Here is a 12,216-nt window from a genome sequence, read left to right as displayed (position 1 = left end):
TTTGTCACTCAATACAGGAAACTGAAGGAGGTGCACAAGCGTTTGAATGAGCTAAGAGAGCTTGTTCAATATTATGAACAGACATCAGATATGGCAGTGGACATGATAAACGAGAATGTAAAGGATGACAATGAGGGAACAGAGGACGGTTCAATTTTTGAGGTCATGTTTGATTCAGAACAGGAGAACCATGAACCGGTCACCAATATCAGGTACTGATTATAGTAATTTAATTCTTTAAGTAGTTTATTTTTGTGCTGTAGTCAATCTCAAATCTTCTTTTAATTGATATTCAGGGTTCAAAACAAAAATTGTGTGTGCAGGAATGAAAGTTTAATGGACAAAACAACAGTATAAACATTAAAATACACACTGTTGTGAAAGTATTATACACAAAACTCATAAAATATGAAGCGTGATACTCTTGTGGCTTACCAAAACCACCCCGCCTCCTTCTGCCCCTGCCCAGCCCTGACCCATTGTTGAGGTTGACCTCACTTTACCTTATGTCTCAATGCTAATTGTTTTTCCTTGACATTTGATTAAATGGTTATTGAGGGTGTAAGGACATATGCCTCCCATAAATGTACACGTGTCTTATGTGTACACTACGAATACAGCGTTGTAGCCTTACCACCATTAACCACCAATAATCGCAATAAGCATCGCGTTTGGTTACTTTCGATAAGAAATAGTGTAATCTTTAAAATTCTGTCCATTTTTTCACCAAATGCACGTGGTTTCAGTGGCATAACAGAGAAGAGAATGTGGTAATTTCTTCCTCTTTAATACCAGTTATAGAATTTACATGAATTAACATCTGAAAGTATGTTGAAAAATACTTTATGCATCATATCTCGTGTATCAGCTCAATCAGTTTTTCAACGGTGGAAAGACATAAAAAAAAAACAGCTTGTAAACATTGTCATGTACATTTTTGTTTCAACAAGATCTTGAACACACAGTTGATTTAGTTAGGTTGTTAGGTTTGTGCTCTATTGTCAAATATTAGAATCTGCTCCAATCGGTGGAAACGGCATGTTGAGTTTCAGCTAGTCGTTAGGTGCGTCCCCAGCTTTAATGCGATCAGTTCAAGTGCCAGCATGAATCAAGGGCACATGAACCAAGCATCACTTTTTCTATCTGTACTACTAGTTATAACTCTCAGTAAACATAAATGAAAATCTTACTGAAATGCATCATGTCTCATGTTATCGCTCAACCGTGGAAAGGCTTATCAGCTTAAAACTAGTGTCATGTTACTCTACATTTACCTCTGGAAAGCCATTCAATGTAAATAACTCCTTTGCTAGATAAAAAAAAATAACTCTAGAGAGGAACATTTGGCTAAATATATGCACTTTATTACATCAGCATTGTGTTTTATTTAGTGATGTCTTATTTATTCAAATGTACATTAAGTCAGCCATTCAAACTTTTTATTTTTATTTTTTTTTATGACAGACATGTTTAGATTTTGAGTGTCTGAAAATCTACAAATTTGAGTGGAATAATATTAATCTCATTAAAAAAATGCATTGTGCAATTTAAATCTTTGGAATTTGCCTTTGAATTGCTTTGCAATTGAATTTAATAGTTTTGACTGTTAATTTTAAACTTTTACTAATGTATCAGCTGACAGGGTTACCTGCATGAAAAATTATATATATATATTTATATATGGATAAATCAATAATGGATCAAGGATATCTTATCTAAATTGAAACCAATCATGACAATGGCCATTTTTGTGATTTAGAGGCAGCATGCTCTGCTTCTGTGAGAATTGTTTCTGCTTCTTGTTGTTAATTGTGGGCAAATTAGAAATGTATATATTTTTGTTTTTGTAGAAATCCAGCCCAACCACAGACTCCAAGTAACTGGATGGACATGAACAGTTTGACAAAGGCTCACAGCACCTCCAATAATAGAGATGGCCGTCTGAACACAGAATGTGAAATCAATAACCGCTCAGCAGCCAACCTCCGTAGTCTCAACGTCCCTTCAATTATAGGTCAGACTCTTTCAATTTCTGTCAACCGTTTGTAAAGATTTGTTAACTGAATTAAAAGCATGCGGTGCTAACAAAGGTGTTCTAAAACAAAGAACACATCAACTTAAAGCTGCACGATTACTTGAACACGATCTCGATTAAAACGGCCACCCGATGTTATTCATAAATGACAGTGTTTCCGCTATTGTCTATTAAACTTTTGACAAGTAACTACGATCACAGCGTACATTCAGATTTGTGTTGGTGCTGCCACTGACCCAGAGAGGGCAGTTGTCATGAACAGGTATGAAACTGCTTCACAAACAGTCTTTTCAACCACACATTATCATCATTTCTGTATTATAATAACTAAAATTATCACAGAAGTACAGGGATAAAAGTTTATCGTTTGGATATAAACACTTTTTCTACTCTAGCGATCAAAATAGACTTAATCACCTTTTGAAAGTAACTTGACGCTTCAATAAAAATAGCCAATTACATTTTTACGCCACTAGGTGGTGACAAGTGACTTAAAAAATATATTTGTCATTGAATTATTCGCTGATTCATCCAAGTGACTTAAAATGTATCTGTCATTTAATTATTCAAGAAATTTGTTAAACACTGATTCATCCAATAATGAAACAAGGGAAGTATTAATGATTAAGTCATTGAATCATTCATTGATTTATAGACAAACATTTATTTGAAGTAATTAAGTATTTGTTAAATATAAAAGTATTTTTAAATACTGCAGCAATTAACATTTTTTTCAGAACCTCTTATAAAAACAAGACAAAATTACGCACATCACTGGCAAAAATATACTCACGGTTGGGTGCTCGTCAAAATAAATGATACAAAAAAAAAAAACCCAGAGTTGGCACACCAAGCTCCAAAATATGCAAAACAAAAATTGTAATAGTGGAGCCAGTGTTGTAGTACTCGAGACTCGGAGACCATATTTTAATGGTCTTGGTCTTGTCATGGACTCGTGTCCATTTGGACTCGGAATTGACTCGTACTCGAACATTTGTTTTTTTTACTCGAGTTCAATTAAAAATATTTTTCATGATTATTAATGTATGTTAATAAAATATTTCTTTAAATTGATTGAAACGCCCAGTGATTGGTGATTTTCTAGTGCGCAACTGCGCATGACAAATTTTAATAAAATTACTTTTAACACCACCTACTATGTGGCCTTTTTACCCTAAACTGATCATATTTTTTAAACTCTAAGTAAATTCAGTAAAAAAAAGTATTTCTCTAAATAAATAAAAGTAAATTAGGTAATCAACCCTCACTGGTCTCGGTCTCGACTCGGACTCGACCGTCTCTGGTCTCGGACTCGACTCTCTATGGACTCGGTCTTGACTCGGAGACTCGGTCTTGACTCGGACTCGACTCTCTCTGGTCTCGGTGTCAACTCGGACTCGAGTGAGGTGGTCTCGACTACAACACTGAGTGGAGCAACCAGGCTCAACCAGGAGCAACCAGGCTCTATAGTGTAATAGTTGAGCAACCAGGCTCTTCTTCAGACAGTTAAAAGTTATTATCAAGAGTTTTTTTTTTTTTTTTTTTTTTTTGGAGCTTTGGTGGGCTGACTTTTTTTTTTTTTTTTCAGAACCTCTAATAAATGTATTTTTTTTTTTGTCGTGATCTGTTAAATCGTGATCTGTAAAAATAAAATAAAAGCGGATGTAAATATCCAGAATCGTGCAGCTCTATATGAACTATTTCTTTTATATTCATTGTAATCATTTCAGAATGCCAGTTCAACCGGGACAGGCCTCACGTTGAAGTTAAAGATGAGGATGATGATGAGGCACTGGAGGATGATGTTGATGGAGCAAGAGGAGGAGGCATAGACAGTGATGGTTCAGGGTCCAGTCGTAGAAGCAGTCTTGGTGGGGATGCAGATTATGCTCAGAAAGTTCATCGTCTTCAAACAGCTAAACAAAAACTCCGACAACTCCAAGAACTGGTGGCCATGGTGCAGGTGAGGGTCTGGTGCCATGAGTGTGATGTAAGATTCTGCTCATTCACAATGCAAATATAGTTTGAGTGGAGTTTGACTTAATAAAAAATAGCTCCCTTATACATTCTCCTGTCTGCCTTTTCTTTACTGTGCTTTGTCAACCTGTTGAAGACTTTTTCCTCTGGGTCTGTTAATGTTACTCTAGAGTGATGATACAGATGGTACTACAGCTAATGAAGATGAAGGTTTGAAGCAAAAACCCAATAACACCCGAGCAACAACTCCCAAAACCCAGAGAGATATCACCCTCTCTGATACGAGGAGGTTAGTGTTTGTGTCCCTGGATATATACTTGTATTTTCAGTTCATTTTGTGTCAGATGAGAACATACTGCAGCATGTTAGTTTTTTTAATGTGACCTGTGTGAAACAACTTTTTCAGAGAGAAATTATATGAGGAAAAACTCAAGCAGCAGCAGCAGGAACTAAAGCAGCTCCATGAAGAGAGACAAAGGCTGATGGAGATTCAGGGCAAGATACAAGACATACAGTGGGCCTGCCCTGACCTTCAGGTACTTCACATACATTTGTGATTTACAGTAGGTCATTCAGTGTTTCCCTCTAGGATTTTTTTTCTGGGTGGGTGGTAGATCCCCGAAACTACTACACGTGGTGTACATTTTTTAGTTGTCAAAAAGCCTGTCTAATTAATTGAAATCATGAAACTTGTACAATTATTACACTTATACAATATAAAAACACAAATTCTGTGATTTTTTTTTTTTCTTTATTTTTGGTAATCAAAGGAAGACAACATTAATTTAATTTATTTTAATCATATGAAATTAACCAAACTTTTGGTCTAACAATGTGTTGCACATTGAGCTTTACTGTCAAAATCAAAACATGTAAAACATTTCTTAATTATTTCTTAAAATAAAGTTTTGATAATTTATTTTTGTTAGTGTTAATATTTTTACATTGAGATGTATCTAAATTCTACTAGGGCTGTCACTTCACGTTTGAAAATCGTTTGCACAATCGGACTAACCAACACAAGTTTTGAAAATGAAAATAGGGAATCGATTTTAACTGCCTTTTTTTTTAAACCAAAAAATGTGTTTTAGGTGGACAGTTAACCAAATGCTTTTTAATATTCGCTTTTGCTTCAATGCAAGTGAACAAGCGCGCCGTTATTTGTTGCTTCTTGACGCCCCCCCCCCCCCCCCCCCCCAAAGAAAAACAAAAAACAAAAAAAACAATGGTAGGGGAAACACTGTTATTATGAACTCACACTGAACAACTGTAAAACTGCAGAGACTGAGTTTTATGATTTATGAATTTTCTTAAATCATGATGTGCCCTGTCAGTCGTCTGTGAGCAGTAGTGCTAGCGGTCAGATGAGGAGGAAGATTCCTGCAGCAGCCTCTACTCCCGCTCCTGTACCATTACACTCTTCTTCAGCTAAAGCCAACACTAGTGGCCCTAAACCCACCACTGAACCTCCTCCAGTCACTGTTACTGACAATGAGGTTTGTGTGAAATTTAAATAACAATTTTTCTGCCTTTATATCTCAGGTAGGGTTTTAAAGGGATTGATCATTCAAAAAAAATAATTGTCGACATTTACTCACCTTGTCGTTCCAAACCCATGAGACTTTCATTCACTTCAAACTCAAATGAAAATCTTCTTAATGAAACCTGGGAAGTTTCTATCCCTCCTTTTTGAATGCCACCAATTGCAGATCAGCTGTACATGACGTGTGACATGCCTCTTTTATTCTCGCCTGTAAAGCAAGCTTGTTTGAGCTTCTGTTTACTATATTACTATTCTGTACTATATCTCTCTGGTTTCTTTAAAAATACCTGCATTTGTATACTGAAGATAAAAAAAGTCTCATGAGTTTGGAACAACACGAACCTGAGTAATAGATGACCGAATATTTATTTTTAATTGAATTATCCATTTTGGGTGAATTTTAAAGGGATTTTAAGATTTATTTAATGAAGTATTATTAAATATCATTATTATTTTTTTATGTTTTTAAAAAGAGAAAACTATAGTAAGCCACTGTAGGTTTATTTCCTTGACAAGAGTAGCCACTGTCTACTGCTGTCAGGCAGGGGAAAGAAGTCCAAGGTTTATTTAAAGTCATTTTATTATAGCACATTTTAGTGTTAGTGTTGGAAAGTTTAATAACTTTGTCTTTTTATATTAGCTATGGTCAGAGATGCGAAGGCATCAGATCTTGCGTGAGGAGTTGAGACAGAGGCGGAAACAATTGGAGAGTCTGATGGCAGAACAGCAGAGGAGAAGCACACTCACTGACTCTCCATTCAGGAGCGAGACACATGGGACCCAGTCCTACAGTCGTGATGAAAGGTAACACTTTTCTTTGATAGTTTATAATGGCTAATTTCAAAAAAGTGTTTTATATACTTTGAAGACTCAATTTTATGTCAGGTGCTAATCATCATTTTTGTGTCAGAACCGTGGCCACCTGGGGTGGATCGACACAGTGTCCCCTTGGTGAAGATGATGATGATGATGATTACTCTGAGGTGGGGGCTGAGGAAGATGCTGATGAGGATGAACATGATGGAGGAGAGGATTCCAGTTCCACAGATGAGCTGCATGCTTGCTCCACCCAAAAACAGCGCAACTACAACAGGAATAACAGAGATAGGTAAACGCACAGGCGCATACTAGAGTTTGACTAGACGCCAAACCCAATCCATTATTAACTGTCTTTTCATTTTGCGCAGTGTGAAAGTTCACAGGGAAGTTAATGGTAGTCCTTCCCCCCGTGGATCAAGGGGTTACCCTCGTCAGCAGCCACAGACTGAGAGCAGTAGTTCCAGCAGAGCTAAGCGGCAGGAGAACCTCCGATGGGCGGCTGATCTGTCTCTCTCTGAGGGCGCTGCACCAGCACACTGGCAGGAACAGATCACACACCTCCAGAAACAACTCAACTTCAGCACTACCATGTGCCAAACTTTACTGCAGGACCAACAGGTCAGAAAGTTTAACACATTTTATTTTTCCATTCTTTCAGTTTTTTTCCTCACTTACAACTTTTTTTTTTCCCTTCTCTCATCTCTAGACTCTTTCATACATGCTGCAAGCTCTGCTCACAGGTCCATATGGTGTTGTGCCCAATAATGTGACCTCTCCTCAGGTCCCTCTCATCATGCACCAACTAAACCAGTGTTACACACAGCTGGCTTGGCAACAGAACAATGTCAATCGGTCTGTCTAAATTTCTTTCGAAAATTATAAATGAAAAAAAAAGAATATAAGTTAGATTTTAAGCATGAAGAATGAGGCATTTGCTGTAGATCTACTACCATTAAGAAGTTTGGAATTTCTTTTTGAAAGAACTTGCTTATGCTCACCAAGGCTGCATTTAAAAAAATAAAATAAAAATAAATTGAATACCCCTGCAAAAGCGGTAGATTTGTGAAATATGACTACAATTTAAAATATCTATTTAAAAAACTATTTCTTCTTATTATCAGTGTTGAATTAATAGTAAGTTCATCACAATTGAATGCATCCTTACTGTTAGTATTAGCATTAATATTAGTAATTTGTATTATTATTATTATTATTTTTTTTTTTAAATCTTACTGACGCCAAACATTTGAATGGTAGACAATGTCTAAACTGATTTAATGTGAAACAAGCTTTGGTTTCATTTGTCACAATGTTTAAAATGTGCTCTTTTTTTCCTGGCAGGTTGAAACAAGTTCTGAATGATCTGTTGCAGCAGCAGAGTCAGTCCTTGTCAGGACAACAGCAGAATCAAACTGTTACATGTGATTCTACATCCCCTCCTCTGTTCCTAAATTACCCACCAGTCAATACACTCAATATGCCTGGAATTCCAAACTTTTCCCCTTTCCCAACTGGTAAGTGTTATCCATCTCTAATTATTTATATTGGGTAAATTACATATAAAATAAAATAAAAATATTTATATATACATACTTGTAACCTTTTTTCTTTCATTCTCTCTACTTTTCTATCTTTAGGCTTTAATTTCAGTCCCTTGTTTCCTTCCTCGGTAGGAGATTTCCAACAGAACCAGGCCGGTTCAGATCATCAGCATGATCCAAACATATCCGTCAAAACGGAATACATGAGTTTCCCCCCTCCACTACAGAGATCTCCACTCAACACAGAGAAGAGGTACAAATGTGTTTCTGTAATTTGTATTAATATGATAAAATCTTGATGATTCTATCAATAAAGTCAGATGAAAATTTAAGAATGACCTACTTTATATATTGGTTGGCTGTAAAGTCAAAAAAATTATCTTGCTTAACCTTCTGGGGTCTAAGGTGTTTTTGGGGTCCTTGAGCTGTTTTGACATGCCCTGACATTTGTGCCTTTTTCAGTTGCTTATAAACATATTAATTAGTGATGCACCGATGTGAAAATTTGTGGCCGATACCGATAACCGATATTAACATTGCTGTTATGGCCGATACCGATATTTACCGATGTCGATATCCCTGTATAGAAAACACATAGCGAGGATTAGGGCTGCACGATATTGGTAAAAAATGATATAAAAACAATTTCACCAGATTACTTGAATAGGCCTAGCTCTATTTGGAAAGAATGAATCATTCTAGAATGACTGGGGTAGTTTTGTCATGGAGTAAATACGCATAGAAACTAATATTAATAGAATGTTAACAAATGTACACTTTAATAAATGGAACCTTATTGTAAAGTGTTTCCGATTTATGTCTCTTGAGCTCAGTGTTGGACAGATCAGTTGTTTTAACAATTCATTAAAGTGAATTGGTTCAAAGGAGTCATTAGTTCGCGAATCGGACGTGGCACGGACCACGGCACACGTTGTGTGATTATCCAGGCACGAGATTTGCCTCGACCTATTTTTACAGTCTATGGTTTTGACAGTCGACACAAAAAAACATTTCATCACCAGGTAGATTTTTATTTTATTTTATTTTTTATTGAAAGTGTGGTTATTTCATCTGATCTAAATGTGTGGAAAGCTTTTCAGAGAAGATAAGGCAACGTTATTTTAGCACAATTCACAACCAGTAGTTCAGAAGAAAAAAAACGTCGGCCTTTCGACCTTTTACCATCATGTATTCTCAAAGACATTCAGTCAACTCAATTCATAAACATGCGCGAGGGAGAAATACACATTAATACACAGAATGATCACTAATCTGTGTGTGCATTTTACTTTAGAACCATGCAATTTGACTCATGAAACCATTTGTTTATTATATCGCAATCGCAATATTGACCTCAATATTCGCAATATGACATTTTCCCCAAATCGTGCAGCCCATGTATGTACATGTTTGTATTTTTGAGAGAATATTGTTTGTGCATGATAATATTGAATAAACTGAAAATTAAAGTTGCTGAAATAAGGTCACAAAACACATACTATGTGTCCACAAGACTTTTGACTAATGAGTGATCAGGATCAGCAGAGTAATTTGAGTCTCTTTTGCACTAATAAGAAAAAAAGTAAGATGGTATTGCCGGCAATACCGCCGACCCCAGAGGGTTAGACTACAAAAAAGGAAGAGAAACCTAACAAATCATTTTTATTTTTACTTTATAGGTTTCAGTCTCAACCTGATACTGTGGCTGATGCTAATAACTCGAGCTGGTTAAACTCCTCCCTCAATCGCTCTGGTCAGAGACCCACTCTGTCCTCTGGCCATACAAGTCAGATAGAGAAGAACTCCCCTTCCTCCTCTCCTATTCCTCACCCTTCCATTTCCCGGGATCGCTCCTACATACCTGACTCCCAGGAGTCTATGAGCAGCCTGCCAGACAGGGCAGACCCGACCACCGTAACCAAGACCTTTAGAGCAGGACGCAAGGCTGCTGCACAGGCCAGCCTGGCCTCTAGAGACAAGACCCCCAACACAAAGAGCCGCCGTAAGAGAGGCAGGGGACAGAAGAACACAGGTGTGTCTATATTTAAAGTTGACATACTCGGCCTTTAAAGGCTCATTGAAAAGCAAAGTTTCATTAATTGGGTTTATGGATTTAAAAATATATATTTAGTAGGGCGGGGTAAAAAAATATTGATTTCTCGATATTAATCGATTCTCATTTTTACGAACCGGTATCAATTCTTAAATGTCAAGAATCGATTAGTCACCCTGTTTTCATTTGAATGAATGGAACATTATAGCTCGCATCCCATCCAATAAATTGCAATAATCTTTGTGCTTTGGTACTATTGATATGAAATAAAGTTCAAATTACGTCCATTATCTTATGAAATTCAAAAACATAAGTATCGTTTTGGTGCTGTGGCGTGAGATCGCTCTGGCTCAGCTCAAGAGAAGCAGCAGTGCGGAGCGCACATGATATCCTCTTCTGCCTTAATATCAGTTACAGTGCGAAATAAACATGAATGAGCATCTGAAACTGTGTTAAAAGATAGAGTACAACTTATCGAAATCTGTTATGAAATCTGTCTGTTATATGTTAGTAAAACAGCTTGTAAACAATATCATGCAACATGACATTTACCTCAGAAAAACCTTATCACAAAAACTCAGTGACCATAAACTCATTAGTCAGCTACTAAAAGTAACTCTAAAGAGGACCATTTTGCTAAATATATGCACCATATTACATATTCATTATAATTTTTAATGTTCTTCAATATTTAATGCATGTTTGTATAAATCTGGCAAGTTTTTATGAAAGCCACCATTTAAATGTTTATAAATCATGTAACTTTCTTCGGAATCGAATCGCAAGCTTATGAATCGAAATCAAATCAAATTGTGTCATTACCCAACCCTAATATTTAGGCAAAAAAAAGCCTTGGAGTTAAAGACTCCATGTCTTAAATTTTAATTTAAGATTCAATCAAATGGGGTTAAATTGTGTTCTTTTCATTTTCAGCATCTGTGGATAGTGACAGTGTTTCAAGTGACTCTCACTTTGATCAGGACAGAGTGCGCTCCTCTCAGGTCAAATACAAAGATCTCAACCAAGGTCTGCTAGACAAACTCACACAGGAGAAACTGGACAGCAAGACTAAGAGCAGCAAGCCAAATGATCTCTCATCTGGTATGTATTTATATCCAGCTACTGATATCACTGAATAAAATGTCATAACACTAAATATCAAAACGTAGAACAATGAGAACTGTATTGTTATACAGTGTGTGTTATATTCTTCAATCAGAGAAGGTTCTGCCAGAGCAGTATAGCAGACTTTTTTAATTTGAACATCTTATGTCCCCTATGTCCACTATATTGTTTTATAGTGTCACTTATTTCATTTTTATTTCTGTTTTTGTTCATATTTCATTTTGGGTTTTGTTCTTCACAGCATATGCTTGGAGAACACCTTTTCTCTCTAACAGAATTGCATGCACTGAAGTCCCAGGTAACTCCAAGTTAATCAGCTGTTTGACCTGCTAACCACCTAATCTGCATGTTTTCCTTCTCCTCTTTCTCCTCTTCTTTTTTCTAAAGTGCATTCACATGTATAACATGCCTAAGAAATACTAGACATGGGCCCAATTTTTTTTCCATTTTCAGGGCATAAATGTCACACACAAACATAGATTGTTATATAGACAACTCCCCTGAGCTGTTTAAAGTTTATTTCTTTTGTTCACTATTGTCATTTCAGAACATTGGTAAATTGGGGAGGAAAGGGGAAGAGTCTGCTGGGCTGATTATAATACAAACCTAGTGTGTTTTGTTATGGATGTTTTATACCTTTGCTTTTGAATTGAAGACAGAAAGTATGGATCTGAGCATGGTTCTAATGAATATTGTGTGAAGTTCGGTACTCAAGGTGTTGCTAGTGCTGCAAGGTGTTGCTAGGTGTTGCTAATGCTGCTTATGTTAAGTATGTTTCCACAGTTTTTTGTATTAGTTTGCACAAACAGTAGTAGTTTGATCTACTCTTTATATGCTTGAAAAGTTTTAGTAGATTGTCTGTTTATCGTCTTTTGTTTTGTTCTGACTCTGTATATTTCTCTTCTCTAGATGTGAGCAGTGATTTCTCTCTTTTTGAGGCCCTGAGAGAGACGATCTATTCTGAGGTGGCAACACTGATCTCTCAGAATGAGTCTCGCCCTCACTTCCTCATTGAGCTCTTCCATGAGCTTCAGCTGCTCAATACTGACTACCTGCGGCAGAGGGCGCTCTACTCACTACAGGTACAGTCCTCTAAAAAACCCTGAAAATTTCAATCTTTTGT

The 12,216-nt window shown here is 36.6% G+C and overlaps 1 protein-coding gene across 16 annotated transcripts in view; it reads left to right on the top strand.

Annotated features, from left to right (window-relative positions):
• pcm1 (pericentriolar material 1) overlaps positions 1-12,216 on the top strand; it is a 37,735-nt gene that overhangs the window by 16,062 nt on the left and 9,457 nt on the right. For 7 of the 16 annotated variants that reach the window (XM_089132412.1, XM_039674996.2, XM_039674992.2 and 4 more), the window contains 16 exons: positions 18-212; positions 1,851-2,014; positions 3,766-3,998; positions 4,183-4,301; positions 4,419-4,548; positions 5,347-5,508; positions 6,196-6,359; positions 6,466-6,663; positions 6,743-6,992; positions 7,081-7,226; positions 7,716-7,888; positions 8,012-8,168; positions 9,595-9,947; positions 10,902-11,069; positions 11,335-11,391; positions 12,003-12,175. In XM_089132412.1, coding sequence (XP_088988538.1) covers positions 18-212; positions 1,851-2,014; positions 3,766-3,998; positions 4,183-4,301; positions 4,419-4,548; positions 5,347-5,508; positions 6,196-6,359; positions 6,466-6,663; positions 6,743-6,992; positions 7,081-7,226; positions 7,716-7,888; positions 8,012-8,168; positions 9,595-9,947; positions 10,902-11,069; positions 11,335-11,391; positions 12,003-12,175 — 2,842 coding nt within the window. The remainder of the gene's footprint in view (positions 1-17; positions 213-1,850; positions 2,015-3,765; positions 3,999-4,182; positions 4,302-4,418; positions 4,549-5,346; positions 5,509-6,195; positions 6,360-6,465; positions 6,664-6,742; positions 6,993-7,080; positions 7,227-7,715; positions 7,889-8,011; positions 8,169-9,594; positions 9,948-10,901; positions 11,070-11,334; positions 11,392-12,002; positions 12,176-12,216) is intronic. The other 9 variants (XM_089132414.1, XM_039674999.2, XM_089132409.1 and 6 more) reach the window with 3 other exon arrangements.

Source organism: Pimephales promelas, chromosome 6 (assembly GCF_988280905.1).
Source record: "Pimephales promelas chromosome 6, fPimPro1.hap1.1, whole genome shotgun sequence".
In the NCBI taxonomy this organism is placed as follows: domain Eukaryota; kingdom Metazoa; phylum Chordata; class Actinopteri; order Cypriniformes; family Leuciscidae; genus Pimephales; species Pimephales promelas.
The sequence above is the reverse complement of the archived record's forward strand: the minus strand, read 5'-3'. Positions and strand labels throughout refer to the sequence as shown.